A 21,021-nucleotide genomic window follows, 5' to 3' on the forward strand; every position below is an offset into this window, starting at 1 on the left:
AGACAACTTCATTGATCCTGATGACTCTCTTCATGTGCACAACTCAGTTGCATCTATGAACTAGAACAGTTTATTGCATCTATAATTGTTCTTGATCTGACAAGCAGCGTTTCATGAGTGTTTCACTGCTGTTTTGTGAGGCCAAAATATTATTGTGAAGTGAGACAGATGTGCTATTCCAGTTTTTATTTTGCCAATACAGTTGGCTGGTTTTTATTGCTACTATTGAAGTTTTTATAATAAGCCATGATCACAATGTATCAATAACATAATGATGCATTATGACAAAGTAATGTGAACTTCGCTATTAATCTCTGCCCTGTATTCCACTTTCCTTTGTACTTTGCTATTATTGCTGTGTTAGAGATAGTCCCTTTGCTTCAAATTAAAACTACAGAATACATCAATAAGTGCTATATGCAGTCCTAGAAGAATGTCTTTTTTCTTTTTCTTTTATTTCATATAGCAGCATTAGTGGGTGTTTTTCAGTCAAAACTGTGGAATTGTTTGTTCTCCTTTAGCAATGTTCAAAAGTGGCTTGGAGCTTTACATTTTAGTACAAATATGGAATAGACCTCACAGAACAGCAAGTGATTTCATGAAGTCTTAGCTCTAATTTTATAAAATGTTTTAAAAGAAATGAGTATAAACAATATTTGCTTTTTGTATCATAACTGAAACCATACTGCTAAACAGTCATATCCTGTTTAGCCCATAATGACATCAAAAATATATGTTTATCATCTGCTCTGGACAACTTAGCATGATTTCGGCCCAAGGCAAAGTAGAACTGAAATCATTTACAGTTGTCCAAACCAAGATAATACACATTTCTGACGTAACTGATACCTAAAAGGAACATTGCTTTTAGATCGTAGTTCACAATTTCAGTATACTAATTCCTTCAAGAATGCTGTTAAAGTGTCTGTTGGATTTCCTCCAAAATTTAGCATGGATTAAACAATCTACTGTACAAAGAAAATGCGATACATGAGATTAGCCCATCCACTAACGACGCTTCCGTTAGGAATGGATCACATTTCCTACTATCTTTGATTTCTTTCCACCCACCTCAAAGTGATAACAAAATCACAAACAAAACAAAGCCAAAAATCTGTTAAACATTTTGAACAGCATGACTGAAACAATCTTTCATGTTTTGTCATTAGTTTTCAAAAGTAAGGAGAAAAAAAAGAGACAGTACTTACTTCATACAATGCTTCATGCAACTATGCTAAAATACATAGATCTTGGGTTTTTTGGTGTGTGTGTTTTTGTTTGTTTTTTAACATGAAAACAGATTAACAGTTCATAAAATGTAATAAAGTAGAGCAATAGAGGGAAGAATTACTTTCTATGCTTATACACACGTGAATTATAATTTAGTGAGAAAAAAGCAAAAACATATAGTCAGATGAAAGACAAATATTTGCTTACAAGAATACATTCCTTGATAGACAAACTGAGTCAGATTTCTCCTTGTTTAGGTCAGGGAACTTCATACTTCTGGCAACCTGTGCAGTTTTTCAGACCAAAAAAGTATTATACTGGAATGCCAGAAAATGGGACTTGTTACTAGCCAAATTCCTAAAAAGAAGGGATTCTTGATTAGATTTTGAGCAATTGTAATGAAGAAAAGGAAGCGGAAACAGGATCGGGAAAGTCCCAGTTCTCAAAAGGGGCTCCATTAAGAAAAAAAAATGAGACTTACTTATATCTAGGGCAGGATGAACATCGGGTTATTTCTTAGAATTTTCTATGAAATCCCGAAAGTGAAATGAGGCCCTAATTAAATACACTAATATTACTGAATGCATTCAGCAACCTCAGCACAGAAAAGAAAATCAAACCAAAGAAACCAGCTTCTACCATCAAAAGGGTATAAAAAGCTCTGTAAAGCAATAAGTTTCCAACAGCCACACATACTGTACTACTGACTAAAAACGACGGAAAATGGCCCAAACATCGTTGTGTAATTGTGAACGTGCTCCTGGTGCAGTTTTGCCCTTGACACCCAGTTGCCCACACGAGACATGAGGAGGAACTGGGCATGAACAGGGGAACAACCTGTTCTCTATATTCATAGTGGACAGGGTAGTCCTGTCCACCTACAAATAATTTAGCTGTAGAGATCAAAACCAGGCTGTGTCACCTGTCTTTTGGGTCACAGAACTGGTTCTGGCCTTGTTTATTGATTAGCACAGATGCAGCCTTTGGATCTTTTAAACACTTCAGAGTAAGAGATTAATATTGAATAATAAGGTGCTCTACTGATTGAGAGGACAAAGTGTTGATAAGTCCTATAAAGGTGTACACGTAGCATCTTCTGCCAGTATAGCTAAATCTATTAGAGAGCAGTGTAGGGCAAAGGGACCCAGGGGTCCTGGTGGACAGCAGGATGACCGTGAGCCAGCACTGGGCCCTTGTGGCCAGGAAGGCCAATGGCATCCTGGAGTGGATTACAAAGGGGGTGGTTAGTGGGTCAAGAGAGGTTCTCCTTCCCCTCTACTCTGCCCTGGGGAGACCACATCTGGAATATTGTGTCCAGTTCTGGGCCACTCAGTTCCAGAAGGACAGGGAACTGCTGGAGAGGGTCCAGCGCAGGGCAACAAAGATGATGAAGGGAGTGGAGCATCTCGCTTATGAGGAAAGGCTGAGGGAGCTGGGGCTCTTTAGCTTGGAGAAGAGGAGACTGAGGAGTGACCTCAGTAATGTTTGCAGATACATAAAGGGTGAGTGTCAGGAGGATGAAGCCAGGCTCATCTTGGTGACAACCAATGATAGGACAAGGGGTAATGGGTACAAACTGGAACACAAAAGGTTCCACTTAAATTTGAGAAGAAACTTCTTCTCAGTGAGGGTGACAGACAGTGGAACAGGCTGCCCAGGGAGGTTGTGGAGTCTCCTACTCTGCAGACATTCAAAACCCGTCTGGACACATTCCTGTGTAACCTCATCTGGGTGTTCCTGCTCCGGCAGGGGGAATGGACTGGATGAGCTTTCGAGGGCCCTTCCATTCCCTGATATTCTGTGATTCTGTAAACAGTTAAACCAAGTAAAACCAACTGGTGTCAAAACTGTTGTTCCACAGATTTCTTTGCCAAAACAGTTATACTGCTTCTTGAGCCCAGGCTAGCTTTTTGAGAGTGATATGTCATTGCATTCTGTAACATGGACATAATTTTTCATATGTACATAGATCAGCAAATAAGACTTGAAAGCAGGATGGATAGAAGAGCGTATGCTGAAGCATGTTTGCACAGAATATTTTATCTGTAAGCTGTGTTATGAAAAAAGTCTTCAAATGATATTGAAAGAAATTTCTAATGGAAGGAATAATGAAAAAGAAAAAAATGATTGTGAAAAATTAATGCAAAATGTTTATAAATAGAATCTGCTTTCTACAAGAAGGAAATACAAATACACGGCAGACAGGAAGATCCATAACTACCCCTTCATAATCTTTCTTCTCAGCATGCGTGCTTAGATATCAGGAAAGACTTGAGAGAACAGGAAAAATATGGAAATAGGATTCCTTTAGACCATCTGGGCAAAAGCAAAACATATGTAACAATGATATATGCAGCATGAAAATGAATCAGACTAGCATGATATGTGTAATACTTTGCAGTTTTTCTCTGCTGGACATGGGTATCAGTAAAATAAAAGAATTACCTCCATCCGCTCTTGTTTGACATCATCAATCTCATCATCTTCAAACATGGCCAAGAGCTCTCCAGTCTGGTCAATGGAGTTGAGAAAGTCTTGAGCAAGCTTCTGCCGTTTGTTGGTGTTATTACTGTTGAATTTGTCTTCACGAAGGTAAGAAAAGAACAACAAAAAAAGTTATTTGGCTTCTCCAAACATCAATCAATGCCCCTAGGATGGACATGTTTTAGAATCAGGTGCACCATGCGGAAAAGGCCTGTTCTTACTGTCCTCCTCATACAAGTTGAGCAAGGTGATGTCACTGCTGTGCTGCAGTAGCACTGTAGTAAAAAACTCACCATTGGTATTTTCTAATATAACCTGGTGGTTTTTAGAAATTTAGAGAAACCTAGCCTACCACTCATATATCATTATTTCCCAGTGAAGGATCCACAGTAGACAGAGCTGTAGAAGAAACCACCCTTCTTTGGTTGGACAAAAACCTCACTTGTACAACAGAATATTTGGAGGAAATGTTCCTTCCTGAAAGCAGGTAGAACATCCTCATTACCTACAGCCTAAAGCAAGTTATAACTCCAACAATAAGATGCAGCTCCACGGGTGATGGACCATTGCCCTACAGTGCAACCTAGAGAACCTTGGCAAGATGATCTCTGCTGTTCTAAACAGAATAGCAGCTATAAAGACATTATCTTCCCAAGACAAAATTAATGGCTTCAATTATCAAAGCCTGGCAGAAAATGTAATCTTTAATTCCCAGATTAACCGGTTTTAGGAAGCATTTCATGAGCATCTAAATGGCTTATGAAAATTCTTTATTTGTTTTAAATAGTGACACAGACTTAAGTAGTAAAAAACCAAAGCTGTCAGGTAGGAAGCCATACTGCTGGATTGCTTGCTCAAAACAACATACTTTCATGTGTGGTGAAAATAAAATGCCACAGGCAAATTAAATCTCAAATGAGTCGACAAAAACTTATCAACAGATTAACTAAGAGCAAGAAGTACCATGTTTACCTAACATCAATGGGGATGCTCAGGGGAACCTAAAGGAATTTATTGTAAAGGAAAAAAATAAATACAAAAGGGTGTGAGAAAGGAAATAAGTTAAATAAATACAAGAAGTTGTGTATGGACATTGTGCATGGACCGTTATAAAAGTATGGCAAGCTTTAGATTTGCTGCAATAAGTTTTAAATTAACTTTTTACAAATAAATGCTAATTACATTCAAAAAAGACAACAAAACAAACTTTATACCAGCAAATTATATGGCATAAATTAATATACATTTTTAATTCAAAGAGCTTTTCCTTTAAATGCACTGGTCATAAAATCTGTGACTTGCTCATGCAATGGGGAAACAGAAGTGTTTCCCATTCATTAAATTACAGATTCAGAATACAAAATGTTAAATCACACCAAAAAGAAGCCCAGGTCATATATTAGTATTCAATGACTTTGGATTATGGGTTTTTCTGTAAAACATGTCAAAACGCTTTGATAAGAATTTAACAAATGTCCATTCAATGGCAAGCAGCAGCTGCCACATTTAAATTACACATGCTGAAATCAATTTGCCCTTTAATCAGCACCAGTTTCTTACTTCAACAGAGTTCTGACATTAAGCAGTCTTATCACTTGGATAGTAGTTGCAAATACTTCTGACACATTTGAAACAGAAAAGCAGAGATACTCCAAAGACAATATTTTTGTGTCTTTAACTATTAAGCAAGGCATTAATACTTTGCATTGAGCTATTCAGCACACTTATAAAATATCAAGCCTCCCCAAATTAAGTAATATTTTTACTACCTTCAAGGAGGTCATCTTCTTCTATTCCTTTGACAATTTTAGATTTGTAGTCTCGAAAAAACATGTATTTAAGTAGCCTTCTAAGCTTCTTCTAAGACAGAAAAAAACATTTGTAAAAAATAATATTATAGAGTTATTTTTTATTTAGATTAACTCTGTAACACAAACATACAAATGTGTAATACATTACTTAGTAAATATAATTATTTATATGTGCATAATTTTGATTCTGCATAAAGTACATCGACATCAGTAGCAATTCCACATTAAATATGATTTATTTGAGCTCCGTGGTACTTTGCTTGCCAACTGTGAGACAGAAATGGGTTTGACTTTCAGAAAGCAGAAATTCGGAAATCAAATTTCTTCAAGGTACTCAAAAAAAATTGCTTAGTTTGGAAATTGAAGCCTACGAATGCATATTTCCATGAACTTTGACATCCACATTAACCTCTGCTTTCAGTATAGCCTTATGGATCGTATCAGACAAAGAAACTGCAATTTGTTCACATGTTTTAGTGTTCTTTAATTTTGATCTGTTTTTGGTCATTATGTTTCACCTACCAATTGAGAAAAGAAAAACAAAGGGGAGAAAAAAGAGGTCAGGAAAGTGAGAAACTAAGGAACAAAAGGAGATAAAGGAAGAATAAATAATGTTGATAAAAGTGGTTGATAATAATTCTTTTCATAACATTGAAATTTGAAGAAAGAAATGAATTTAATTTTAATATGGAAAACTCTTTAATTCTTGACCTGCTCTACTTATTATTCAGAGAAAGCAAGACCATCCCTACATATGGAGATTTTAGTGAGGCAAAGTACATGAAAAATATTAGAAAGGAAAAATCAAGACAGGATTTACTGACAGCCAAGATGTCAAAAATGTAATGGTCACACTGTCAAATGTCACGTCGACACCCTGCATAAATAGGAGGAAATTAAAATGCCTGATTTTTAATAAAAGGGATATAAAGGATAAGGATCAATATTTGTTTTGAGCTCTAAGGTACAGTACCCACCCTAAAGCTAGTAAAAAAACCTATTCATAATTGAAGTTACTATAAAAAGGGACAATTAATTAAAATGTTATGCAATCATTGTACTGTGCATAATACAGTACAATTGCAGAGTAGCTGTGATTTTAAATAACATAGGTTAAACAAGCACTTAAAAATACAATAGGCGGTTTACTATGTAAAGTAAGAAACTTCTGTGTTATTACCATACCTTATCTTTGCGCATTAAGAACAGGAGATCTTCAGCAGAGATGACTCGAGCTCCTCTCAGCTGAGAAACTTCAGCTGCTTGCTGCAACTAAAATAAATCAATAAGTTAGAATGGCTGTTTCTGTGTTAAAAAATTTCTTCACTAATAAGTGAAGAATTTCTTCTAAATAAGTTCAGATAATATTTTGCATGGTAGTGCATAGCAAAATACAAGCTACGCACTAAAACACAACTGGGACTCTCAAAGGTGTCACTCACTTGTCTCTTGTTAGCCAAGAAATGAATAACAATTTCACAAAAAGACTAAAAGACTTTTGACAAATCTCAAGCAAAAGCTTTTTTTGTTTATGTTTAAAATGATTGCTTTTAAAAAGCACTATAGGCCTTTTTTTCCTTTCCTTGCACCACATTAGCCCAGAAAAAGCACATATAATTCTCTCAGGCAATGTAAAAATGCCAAATTCTTGCCATAGCACTTTATATGCAACAGTGGAAGGGCGGGCGATCCCTCGCACGATTTTTTAGAAAAACAAATAATAATTTTAAACAGCTTACCTAAGTATTTTTTGAAAGAAACTCTATCTGTACTTGACTTACCATTAGTACAAACCAGATTCACATGAAGACTTTTTTAGACAAAATCTTATTTCATTTGGGAGAAAGAAAATTAGCTTATAGGCAACAACGCAAAAACCTTATTGAGCAGACCAGGCTATTCAGATATGAAATAGAAAAAGATAGGATTGAGCAATGCCACAAAAATTGCTAAAAGGTGGCCAAAGGAGTGTAAGGCAAAGAATGACCTTCACCTCCATCACAGCAGCTCCTCTAAAGGCCCCAAATTCTTCAAACTGTGCTGTAAAGAGTCCCTCTTTGTAAGGGACTAAGCACATCAGCCTTGGATTCAGCATTAGTAAGTGTAGAAAATCAGACCAGTTTACATCAAAACTGGTACAAGATGAGAAACCAAATGTGCAGAAGCTGGTGCTTATCAAACTACTGGGCCAAGGAGGCCCAGCCCAAATATACAAGATAAGTCTACAGGATTTTCTCCTTTCATCTCACCAGCCTTTGGCTCTGGCTTAAGATGATGGTGCAGAGCAGCTGGGATAGAAAGGATTGCATGGAATACACCTTGTCCTCTAAATTCTAAAACATTGTCCAAAAGACAAGATTTAATCATAGTTTCTTTGCTCGTATTCTCACTAACCATCTGATGGATGAACTGATAGTGAGCACAGTTCTCAAAAGGAGAGACAACTTTAAAAAGTCTTGATATTAAAACTCATACACACCTGTAACATGATGAATAAACAAAAATTTAATTTATTTTCAAATATCTCTATATTCTTCTTTCAGAAATGCATTAATGCACCTGAAAATAATTTAAAGAAATCCTATCCTTCATGCTCACACTAGCAATGGTTTCACTCAGTATCACTGGCTGAATAAGTATATTATTAATCTGAGCTCCCATGCTGCTGTGTCTTGAAATAGGCCTATTCAGAAGTTAAAAAGATCAACAAAAACAGTAGCTGTTTCTAATATCCAAAGGAGAAGAAGGGGGGGGGAAAGATTTTCATTTTGGCAAGTGTTCAGTGGGCAAAAGATTCAGTCCATAAATCATAATACTGGACTGCATTAATTTTTTTCCACACTAATCACATGCATACAAAACGTTAACTGTATCTCGTATGCACAACAAAAAACATACTGCGTGAAGAGTTTCAGATTTTCCCCTCGAAACCCTCTCTTGGCCCTTGCAGTCACAGAGACCAGCGAGATTTCAGGAATTCACAAGTCACAGTAATATAATCTTACTTGAAAAATGTAAGAATGTGAAAAATGATAGTCCTGTTTTTTGGCATAAGCAACACTGTTTCTTATTCTGATTAGTTTGAGGGCACACGAGCTACTTATATTTCTGACATAAAATATAAAGAGCTGCATAAAAATAAATTTACCAAGAATGAGCCAATATACATCTCTGGTGTAAATCTGTTGCAGTTAATGGATTTATGCCAAGGCTGATTTTGGGCCCACTAAGCTTAAAAGTGTTACAAAACCTGACCTTGGCATGGTGATAACACAACACAGCTTTTCCAAGTATCATCTAAAGCAATGGCAGAAATATCCGATGTGAAAGCCTACTCTAATTCCCTAACACATATAGGAACATAACAATAATCTCTAAGGTCCCTTCCAACCCAAACTATTCTATGGTTCTATAAAACATTAATTTTCTCATCAGAAAATTCAGATATGTTAATTCTGCGTGTAGATGAAATACCTTATTTTTCCAAATGATAAACATGTGACAACATCATTTAAAGCAAAGATAGTGCGCAAGCTGCTTATAGAAACCCTTCAACAAATGCAGGATAAGCAGAGGAGGCCAAATTCTCATCCCATTTGCATTTAAGTAAATCCTGAATAACACTGTTTACTTTAATGGAGTTATTCTGGGCTAAACACAAGATCAAAATCTTGAATAATATTCTCAGTTTTTACCAAAACAATGAAAACTTTATTCTCATATTGCCTTGATTTTTGCATCTATTTTATTTTAAGGAATGAACACACAGCGCTTAATTTCTTTGGCTTCAAGAAAGCAAAATACGAAAATAATTACTTCCTGTACAGTTATAAAATATGGATTATTTATCCAAACAGACCATAATGAGTTCTGCATTGGTACACATATTTACCTGGGAAACCAGGATATGCTCAGGTAAATATGTATCCAGGCAATTAAAAAAAAATTACGTACCACACAGCCAAGGTTGGGGAGAAGACGTATTTATACTTTTAACACATACATAATTGACTCATTCAAACCACAACATGAGTGCTTTGCTATAATTAGTATTCTAACAAACTGTCTTATTTGACTGTCCCAGAATTGCCATTAATATGCAATAAGCCTCGATCCCTTAATTTCCGGAGCTGAAGGCCTTGTTGAGTCATTACCGCCGCCGTGTTACATGATGAAGGGGGATTTCAGGAAGCCAGACCAAAGAAACGATCCATCTCCGAGCACCCGAACATTTATCATTCCAGAAAAGCCATTTTCAGCTACGCAGCCTCAAGTCAGGAGGTTTTTCACCTTTCGCTGCAGTGGAAGCACGGGGGAGGTTTACAGCATGTCTACTGCCCGTGACTCCAGAAGAATATAAATGATATAAATGCTGCAATACCTTTTCATATAGAAGGTTATTACACGGCAACAGTGGAGATATGGCAAGAATTTCCCAGCATCTCCCTTCTCAAAGCCTCCGCTATATTCAGTGCCAGTCACAGATCTGGGGCAGCAGCAGATCCAACATACTCACTGCCTTTCCGTAACTTTTTTAATGATTAAAATTAGCCCACGTTACAAAATATTTTGGTCTGGATTATCCTGAGAACAGCAAACAATCCAAATTACTTAGCTTCTTAAAGACAAACAGGCTAACCCGGCAAACAATATTTGAGGCATTGGAGCTTGAATATTTTTTAATTTTAGCCAAATTTTGAACGCCTGAAAGTGAAGTTTAAATAACGGAAGTGTTGAAATGACTTTAACTATAGCAGCGCAAATAGCTCTGTTAATAATTAGGAGTTTATGAAAAATAAGTGTATTTTACAATTTTTCACATTACAAAGAAGGTAGTATATACAGTAACTGTATTTTAAGGTCTAAGAAGAAATGGCTGGGGAATAATATTTTAAAATGTAATCACTGGTTTAATGACTTTATGAAGTTAAGTTTCTTGGCAGGATGAACGCAAGTATGTTAACAGTCACCTTACGGCTATTTTCTTTTTGCAACTTCTGCAAATTATAGATTTGTTGAAAGGAGTATTCATTCTCCTGTGACAGAAGCACAGTTACTTCAATGGTACTGTCTGCCTTTTTCTTTCATGATTATTTTTTCTTCCACTACCTCCAAAGTCAACAATCACCGATACTTCTACAAAAACGTCTTGACGGACACACAGACAAAAAAGCTGGAAAACAAACATACCGTGTTGTGACATAATCCTTCCAGTTAAACTGCAGGACGGAGTCGAAATGGTAATGTTTGCATGCCTTGAAACTGCTGGGAGCCAAGAATAATGCCTCAGAAGCTATGATTTTGTTTTCATTATAGAGGAAAATTAGATCATAGTTCACCTGGCCAATTTTTTTTCTGAGGCAGGAAGGTTGTTTTGTTATTAAATATGCAGAAAAATGTCCTGGTTTTTCATATTTTCTACATGAAAAGTATGCGACTATAAAAATACCAAAAGAATATTCTGAATTTAGATATACTGCTGTAAATGTATTCTAAACGGAGCATCTCAATACTTTTTTGAAAGCAATTAAACTTTGCTTTTCACTTAAATCTTTCCACATTATATCTCACATACTACTAATCCTGACACTTGAGCTTCAAATCCCAACATACATGGGAAAAACAGAGTTTGTTTCTACTAATCAGCACAAGAATGTGCTGTACACAGTGAGCACATCCTGGGAGGAGAATTACGTTATAGAATCTATTAGAGCACTGAAATAGGTAATGATTTAGGAAGACTACACAAGGGATAAATGGCATGACTAAATTGTCACAAGCTGTCTACAACATCAAACTTCCATCTGCAGACTGAAAGACAAACAATTTTCTTGTTATTAGGTGTCTGTTTTCAAACTTAAGTATTTTTTACCAAAGACTACTTAATGTACCACCAGGTGATTATGTGTGGCCTTGAGAAGATAAAGCTCTCTGTCCCAATTTGAGGTTTTAGAGAAGCACCATGTTGCTTGAAATACAGTGAATTTGAGTTCACGCAGATCACGAGAATAAGAAAACATCAGTTTGCACCCCATGGTCCTTGGTTTTTACTGAGAACTTGCTTTCAATTACATAATTTGCCATTTTTGTTTCTTAAAAATACATAAGTAAATAAAAAATTACTCTTAGTCTCTGAAGCAAGATCGACGGCTTCACGTCGTCTTTGAGCAGGTGGCAACAGCTTTTGGTTTCCACAGTTCATCCAGCACAAAGAGCTGGATCTGGATGCAGAGAGCCTGCAGCCAGTTACTAGTAGCTGGAGAAGAACTATCCCAAGAGTATCCCCAGCAATTAGCAGGTTACACAAGGACCCTTTACCTTTGAAAGCATAAAGAGCATGTCTACAGGTCCAATACACAACGATGGCTTTGACATCAAAGCAGCTGGTATAAATTGAAGGAGAAAACAGCTCCTTCCTCAGCTGCCTTCAGACTTTGTGTGAAAGCCAGTCCTACGAACTTCAATAAACAGATCTACATCTCAGCACGTTTTTGAACCATACCACTGTTATCAAAGACCCCTACAAATTAGTACGATGATGAAAAGATATCTTGTTATCATTCCCATTGGTTCAAATTGAACATTTAATATAATTTTGGACGCCATCATCTCTCTTCATTCTACTGACAACCCACATACGTCTTTTGTTTACAGAAAAGGTTGCAGAGTTATTTTTGGTTTTGATTTTTCTTTGTTAGCAACAGGGTCAGTATAATCCAAATAGAAGAAATGCAAAAAAAAGAAGAAAGCACATACCTATAGGGAGCGAAAATAGCAAGAGCAGCACACCCTGCAGCTTGCTTGAGCTGATATTAATCTTACCAACCAGATCCCTCTAAACATATAAAAGAAAGGAAAAAAAAAAAAAAAAGCCAAAAATGTACACAGCCTTTAGAAAATGACATGGACTTAGCCTGTGTAGTGGAATGGGCTAACAGGTAAATGCACTGAGCTCCTGGAGCTCACCTCTGGTGTACCTATCATTTCAACCTGCAGTTTTATTTTAGTCAAATTATTCAGTGACTTCACAGACTTTGTTAATTCAAGAACTGGTGAGAGAACACCACTGTTGATGCTCTCTCCCACTGCTGGTGATGATAATAGCACCAAGAAAACAAACTTGGAAACTTCTACTTTAGTTATTGTTATTACAAGTAAGAAAAATAAGCAAACAATGGATTAGTGTTCTCTAGAATGAGCCAGAGACTGTGAAAAAAAGCTTTGTGAAGTGTGAACTTTGTAGATACGAAAGACTCATTAGCCAATATGAAAACAAAAAATTCCCATGGCCAAAAGCGCTCCAACTGCTGCACACATTTCTGTTTCTGAAGAACGTGAGAGTATTGACTGTCCATGTCCTAGGATCGTCTGGATGTTCTAGATGCTGAGGTAAATGGCACCATCCCACTGTATAACACCGGGAGCAAATTTTCCTTGTATCTTAACTAAATAAATGCTGGATTTTGAGGAAATTATAATAAAATTAACTTGATTTTGATTGAAACATTCACAATGAGCTGTTTCATTTTTACAGCAGTACTACTGTAGCCATTCCCAGCTGAGAATCTCAACTTTATTACTACCATCTAAGTTACATCCTTTGAATGCCCTTTTGGTACTAAAAGTTACTTTAAAAAATAAGAACGTGCAATCTTTTCAGCAATAAATGCATTCACTTTTGCTTTAGTAAAACAAATAAAAAATAACTAAAATTTTCCCTTCTTAAGAATTTAAGATAATATTGGTTGCAGATATTTAGTCTATTGACTGAGATTTATTTTCTCTCCATCTATTATTTCTATTTCTTTACTTTCTCCAATATTACCATAGCATGGAAACCAGCAGAGGTTCCATTACACTACAGCTTTCCGTCCTTCGGTTATAAATCCCAGAAGAAACCACCATTCAGGATTATTGTTTTGCATTTTCCAATGCTGCAAGCAGAAAAGAACTTGTTCTTTGTTGATTGAGAGACCATCTAATACAAACAGGATTCTTTCTCCCATTGCCATGGAGAGGAACATTTGTTTTAATCATGCACCCATACATTGCTCACACAAGAAAATAATCATTGCCTTATATTAGTTTCACCAGAACACTAAATAAATACTCTTCCTTTCCATATGACAGCAAATTGGAATCAGGCTTTACTTGTCATAGGGAAAATAAGACACATATTTACCTACTCAAAGCGCAGAGATAAAGTGGCTTTTAGAGCAAGCCTCAGGCTAATGAAAGAACTGCAAAGCAAGTGTTACTATGAAGAACGAGGCAACCATCAGTGCACTGAATATAGAGGTGACAAAACCTTGATCCTCTGGCTGATCTGATTCCAAAGTCTTTAAAAAAAAATCTTCAAACACCTCAATATGAAGGACAAATACATACTTTACAAAAATAAGCCCCACAAAGCAAGATATTGCTTTGAAAATTTAGATTAGGAGAAGAAAAAAGGGATTGAGGTTCAATCAAAAATACAAAATGGGAACATTTTCCATTAGAAAGCTCTACAATTATTCATAGCCCTGAAGAGATACGCCACTTAGAAATAGTAAGCCAGTGGTGGAAGAGTCTGTAAGTTAAAAGATTTTACTGAAATTATTCACATGATTGGTTTTTCTTCTTATTTTTTATTCTTATCTGCTCAAAGGTACATGTCAACCAAGCAGGAGCTTGTCAGTTTGCATGGCCACTACAACTAAATGTTACAGGATTGTTCAGATTAAACACCGAGACACAAACTACGTGTGAATGACTACTGACTGAAATGGTTTTGGAAGGCAGACAGGTAATCTGGGTGTCTTGGCTTAAATTCTTAATAAATCAATTCTAATTGACTTCAGTAAGGCATTTGACACAGTCTCCCACAGCATCCTCACAGCTAAACTGAGGGAGTGCGGTCTGAATGATCAGGTAGTGAGGTGACTGCGAAACTGGCTGAAGAGAAGAAGCCAGAGAGTCGTGGTCAATGGGGAAGAGTCCAGTTGAGGCCTGTACCTAGCGCAGTGCCTCAGGGGTCAGTACTGGGACCAGTACTATTCAATATATTCATCAATGATTTGGATGAGGGAATAGAGTGCACTATCAGCAAGTTTGCTGATGACACTAAGCTGGGAGGAGTGGCTGACACGCCAGAAGGCTGTGCTGCCATCCAGAGACCTGGACAGGCTGGAGAGTTGGGCAGGGGAAAATTTAATGAAATATAACAAAGGAAAGTGTAGAGTCTTACATCTGGGTAGGAAAAACCCCAGGTTCCAGTATAAGCTGGGGAATGACCTATTAGAGAGCAGTGTAGGGGAAAGGGACCTGGGAGTCCTGGTGGACAGCAGGATGACCATGAGCCAGCACTGGGCCCTTGTGGCCAGGAAGGCCAATGGTACCTGGGGTGGGTTAGAAGGGGGTGGTCAGTAGGTCAGAGAGGTTCTCCTGCCCCTCTACTCTGCCCTGGTGAGACCACACCTGGAATATTGTGTCCAGTTGTGGCCCCTCAGTTCCAGCAGGACAGGGAACTGCTGGAGAGAGTAGGGCAACAAAGAAGGGAGTGGAGCATCTCCCTGATGAGGAAAGGCTGAGGGAGCTGGGGCTCTTTAGCTTGGAGAAGAGGAGACTGAGGGGTGACCTCATTAATGTTTACAAATATATAAAGGGTGAGTGTCACAAGGATGGAGCCAGGCTCTTCTCGGTGTCAACCAATGGTAGGACAAGGGGTAAAGGCTTCAAACTGGAACACAAGAGATTCTACTTAAATATGAGAAGAAACTTCTTCTCAGTGAGGGTGACAGACACTGGAACAGGCTGCCCAGGGGGGTTGTGGAGTCTCCTACTCTGGAGACATTCAAAACCCGCCTGGACACCTTCCTGTGTAACCTCATCTGGGTGTTCCTGCTCCGGCAGGGGACTGGACTGCATGATCTTTCGAGGTCCCTTCCAATCCCTAACATTCTTGTGACTCTGTGAATTTATTAATTAATAAATTAATACTGCCTGCAGAATTTTGACAGAAAAAGGTCATCTTATAAAATATACCCAACTTATCAGTAGAAAAATAAAACACTGGAAGGAAAAAAAGGTGAAAAACATTTAGTATTAATGCTTTTTCAAAGACAATATATGGATGGATGGTAAATTACAACACCAGAGAAAGTTTCAGTCTGTTCTGTCACCATTAATCTTGGGGAAAACCATTTGTCATTGGGGACAAGGTATACTTGAACGTAATAAACAAGGGAGTTCTGTCAAGTTTCCTTTTCTATCAAGAAATCTCTCTCCAGTTCATTTCAAAATGTCTTCAAAATCCTTAATCTGTAGCAACTTTCTTCAAAGAATCTTCTGATGCAAGTTAAAAATAGAGGGAAATTTATGAAAACAATAGTCACAGTCCAAGGTAGATCCATTTTCTTGTAAAAATAAGAGGAAAAAATGTCCTAACTTTTGTATGCAGTCTCAGTTTTCTGTATTGTGTTTTTATTTATATGAACTATAATTCTCAGTTCTTCAACAAATACAAGTGAATTGTACAGATGATAGCATGAAGATGCAAAATTTTTCCTTGGGAAGATGAAAGGAAGATAAAAGGAGGGAGGGCTCACTCAGAGAAAGAAAAGAAAGCAACACGAAGGGGCATAAATGTTAAAGCTCAACAACAGATATTTGTGTCTGAAAAATGGTACTGATTTCCTAACTCTTATTTAATGTTCATTCTTTAATTAGCATTCATTTCCCAAGGACATAAGTTTGAAAAGGCTGTTTCATATTACTTTAGCACAAAGAGAAAGAATCACTTTTATGCCCTGAAAAGGCTGGGAGAAAAAAATAAACATGCCTTTTGAACATAATTTCTTTTTTATTGCTACTGCAAAGTTATGAAATGAAATCTATTATTTCATTACAGTGGATCAAGCAACAGGAAGAGAAGGGAGTGTTTGAGTCACAACATCCCTGTAAGGATAAATTACTACACTTCCTCTTGCTAAAAGACAGTTTTAATGGACTGAAACTGCGCAAATGGTTAAAATCAAAGTACCGGGAGATAGGAAGATCTTCTTGCTCACATGAAAAAGCCATAAAACGTACTCCGAAATTCTTAAAAGAAGTATTAGTAACAATAGGGGGAAAAAAGTAGCAACGTTTCTGCCAGAACTTCAATAGTATGAAAATTATTACATTTATTCAGATTCTCTCCAGAATTTGAAGACAGTTTAAAAATGATACAATAGCTTCTGGGCCTGCTTTGTTTTATGCTTTGCACTGGAGACGTTGAGATAATGTATTATGAAAACTTCAAAATTTATTTGCTATTACTACCAAACTTTTATTAGCCATAAGGGATTTCCCTTAGCTGTGCTTCAGTAATGTTTACTAGATCCTTCCAATTGAATGCAACTGTTGGAAAAGTTAAAGCATTTTATTTCTTAAGTATGTCCTTGGCATAAAAAAAAACGGGAGGGATTTAAACTATAATGAAAAGATAGGCTGAATTCTAAAATGAGGGAATAGATAACTTGGGAACTGGTATAAAGTCCGCAATTGGGATATGAATGTGCAAATGCTGTGATCTTTTATTTAATTTAAATTCACTTTAACTTGTGTGGAGATGCTCTGAAACAACCTTTAATGGAAACTAGAATACACTAAAATATGTGGGCACTTCACAGATAATTTGAACAACAATGGAAAATATCTTTGAATTTGTTCAGGGAAGTTACTCCTAAACCTAAGAGCAGTATCGGAGAAAGCATTTCTTTGGAAAAGCCGTTCTGGAGGCAACAGAGACTGATTTTCTAGGCCCATTGGAGACTGGACTGACCTCTCAAGACTGCAGGATGGATGACATGAAGGGGATGGGTATAAGCCAGAAAGTTTTTTGAAGAAAAATGCAGAGAGGTTTTGACAGCAATAAAGGAAACCTGATAGAAAAAGCTGCTTGCAGAAATTTCCTATACCAAAGATTTTCATGGTGTCCTACTAGTAATTTAGTCTATAGTCTACTTCTAAACTTATAACACAGTCTACAAAAGCACTCGTAAATAAAACCTTGTGGTATCTCAAAGAACTCCATAATTTTTGTGTATTTTTAAAGAGGTCTGATCTTCAACAGAAAATTTTAGGAGGCTACTTGTCCCTAACACATCTACAGAACCCAGACTTCACCTGCTGAATGTAGGAAAACAAGAGAATATGCCATGAATCTCACCATTCATAGCGTATTTCTTATTCTTCTCTTGAAACCAAAGTTATTGGCTACCATTAGACTTCAACTGGCTATGGGGACATTTGGTCAAATTCGGTGAATTCATAAATATTTTAGCTACCAGTGACTCACAATTCAAACATGCACATTCTCAAAATGGTTATGAACCAGAAAGGCTTTGGCAGACAGTCAGTTGAGAGTCAATCCAATAAACTATCAACTGAATGAGCAAGAAATCTGATAAAATAGAGGAAACGAGATTCATGTCAAGGGACGCAAGTACTTGGGCTCTTGCAAAATCCTCTGGAAATGGGCAAGAGGTCCAAGCTGTGGACCTATATTCATCCATTAGGAGAGGACAAATAATTTCCTCTGTCCTGAGGAGATCTTTGCTTTGGGAATTCAGCTGTACAATCTTAAAATTAAACGCAGCTCCTCTAAAACTGCTCACGTGTTAAGTTACTAAGGCTGAGCACAAAGCCAGGATTTCCATTACTGGTACCATAGGAGTCAGAAGATAATGTCAGTGACGCCAGTGGGGAGGAGGAAAACTGGTGTTTCCACAATTTATCCTTTGGGAGCCCAAAGTTTTAGCACTACAGGTTCGATTTCAAGAGACACTGGAACATCACCAAAATCTTGGAGAGGAGGGGCTCAGCTCAAAAAAGTGACTATGAAAAGAACAATCTTTGTTTTCTCCAGGAAAACCATGGTGTAGACGGGCATCTGAGCACAGTGATTCTGACTACGGGAAAGGCTGAGCCTTAGCACAGTCACCAGGATTTGGAACGTTCAGCTCCTAAAAATGATTTCTTCATGAGGAGACCTTGATATTTCTCCACGAGCACGCAGTCTAAAGGGTCTGCAAAAGGGTATGTATTTCTCTAATTATTAGAGGTATTCTCTGCAGTGCTTATAGAAATAGGGGAAGCCTATTTCTATGAACACTACAGCATAATGCTAAATTGCAATTGATGAAGTCCTAACAAAAAAAAGCACCCCAAAAACCCAACAAAAAGGCATCAAACCACAAAAGGAAAAGTACCTTCAGTCCTCAAAAACAGTGGAGCACTTCCATTTTTATCATGCATTTATAGGACTAGATGATCTTTTGAGGTCCCTTCCAATCCCAAACATACTGTGATACTGTGATATCAAATATCAGTCACAAACTGATAACCATGTTCACCAAACAAGACGTGAGGAACATTAATACGGGTACCTCAAAGATAAAAATAAATCTGTTTTCTTGGACTGATAGAGTGGATCATGATTTTCTAAAAGACCTAAGGAAGGAGTGATCCAAAGTGATACGTAGACTGGATGAAAGAAAGATCAAGGCTGGGTAAGATTTAAGATGGAACACTGATTATTGAGGGGATTTAGCAGGCCAGGAAAGTAGAGGATACAATTACTAACAATAACAAATAAAACAGTCTCCATTAATACATATCGCTCCCTTTTGGCGTGTTTTTAAGGTTGAATTCTTTATTTTTGGAAAAGCAAGGTTACCTGCACGAATTTTATGTTTTTGTTCCCATGACAATGATATCTGCTTTACAAATAGGTGAAACAAGAGCAGAACAACTCCCTGCACAGGGCCAAGGACAGGACCAGGAGAAAAAATCCTGTTTGCCTCCATCACCAACCAAAATTGCCTCCATCACCAAAAAAAATGCAGCACCCCCTCACTGCTAATGATTCTCCTCTACTGTAATAGAAAACATCAGCAAAATAATCCAGAAATATATATTTAAACCAAACAAAACATAAACCTCTTCTGTGGTTTAACTTCAGTTTTCTGTATCTAAACTTGTATGCACTCCTAAGCAAAAAACTATATATATTTCCCAGCATCTAAAGCTGTGAAATGCAGAGGTGATTTAGCAGACATGCAAACCATAAAAACTGTACCAAACATATTTCTCTTCTAATTTAGAGTAAGTAGCCCAGCCTTATATCATATACAATCATAATTCTCAGTGACATTTAAAGCAAAAAGCAACTAAACATTTAAACTAAAAACCTGTAAACCTCCATAAAGCTTTATAAGTAGTATCAGTCATTTTAATATAAAGCTAAGAGACAGTAGCATAAACAATGTCAACACAGTCACTAGTTTGCAGTTTAGAACATGGACCTGCAGTATCATAATAGTAAATCCTTACATTCAAGAAAAAAGCACTTTTCAATCAGTGGCTTTCTGAGGAGGAATAGGATCTGCAGCACGAAGTAAAGACATACCATTAGAGATCAAGAAGTACATGAATAAAGAACCACTGAATGTAAAGTTTAATTAGCTTTGCAAGTGAAATGAAGAAGCAAAGCAAAGGAGGCTTCAGAAATAAAACAGAATGAAGGAAGATAAACTGTGCAGGATTAAATAGAGATGGAAAATCTAAACGTGGTTCCAAAACAGAATTTTCACTGAGCATTAAGAAGAACTGAGATTTTGAGCACGGGAGCAAAGGTACAACAACTCATGGAAGTGGTATATGGAAAGAACTTAAATCTAATGTACTGAATGGAAGTAAAAAGCAAAGATTTTAATGCACTCCAGTCATCAGCACTGGATATCTCAGATATGAATGAATTATAAACATAGCTGAATGTCTGCTGCCATTAATATTCAATAAATCAGGTAAGTTTTGGGAAGCTAAGGGGATCAAATTATTATACGCTGCTGACTACAAATACTTGAAGAGCAATTCAAAAGATGATGGATCCAAATTTTTCTTGGTAGTGTCGGATGACATAATGAGGGGTGACAACCAGAAATTGCCATTCGGAAGGATCACGTAGGTTGTTGGGAAAACCTCTCTCACAGGGAGGACAGAGCAGCCCTGCAGCAGGTAACGAGAAGAGGCTCTGAAAAATCCCTCCATGGAGCTTCCAGCACCCGAGCTGGGCAAAGCCATGGCAGACCACACCTATTATAGGACAGTCCTCCCTGGGTGGGTTGGACTAGCTGTCTCCCAGGGTTTGTTTCCCTCCCCTCTATATTTTATATATTCATAGAATCATATTATCACAGAATGTCCTGAGCTGGAAGGACGCACAAGGATCATCGAGTCCAACTCCTGTCCCTGCACAGGACAACCCCACAGTTCACACCATGTGTCTGAGGGCGTTGTCCAGTCTCTTCTTGAACACTGTCAGGCTCGGGGCCGTGACACCTCCCTGGGGAGCCTGTTCAGTGTCCAGCACCCTCTGGGTGAAGAACCTTTTCCTCATGTCCAGCCTGAACCTCCCCTGGCACATCTTCCTGCCATTCCCTCGGGTTCTGTCACTGGTCACCAGAGAGAA

The 21,021-nt window shown here is 37.4% G+C and overlaps 1 protein-coding gene across 20 annotated transcripts in view; it reads right to left on the minus strand.

Moving 5' to 3' along the window:
• SUPT3H (SPT3 homolog, SAGA and STAGA complex component) overlaps positions 1 to 21,021 on the minus strand; it is a 285,057-nt gene that overhangs the window by 83,833 nt on the left and 180,203 nt on the right. For 16 of the 20 annotated variants that reach the window (XM_005512294.3, XM_065055686.1, XM_065055689.1 and 13 more), the window contains 3 exons: positions 6,711 to 6,797; positions 5,484 to 5,574; positions 3,676 to 3,812 (listed from right to left, as the gene is read on the minus strand). In XM_005512294.3, coding sequence (XP_005512351.2) covers positions 3,676 to 3,812; positions 5,484 to 5,574; positions 6,711 to 6,797 — 315 coding nt within the window. The remainder of the gene's footprint in view (positions 1 to 3,675; positions 3,813 to 5,483; positions 5,575 to 6,710; positions 6,798 to 21,021) is intronic. The other 4 variants (XM_021300889.2, XM_065055687.1, XM_065055688.1 and 1 more) reach the window with 1 other exon arrangement.

This window comes from Columba livia, chromosome 3 (assembly GCF_036013475.1).
Source record: "Columba livia isolate bColLiv1 breed racing homer chromosome 3, bColLiv1.pat.W.v2, whole genome shotgun sequence".
In the NCBI taxonomy this organism is placed as follows: Eukaryota; Metazoa; Chordata; class Aves; order Columbiformes; family Columbidae; genus Columba; species Columba livia.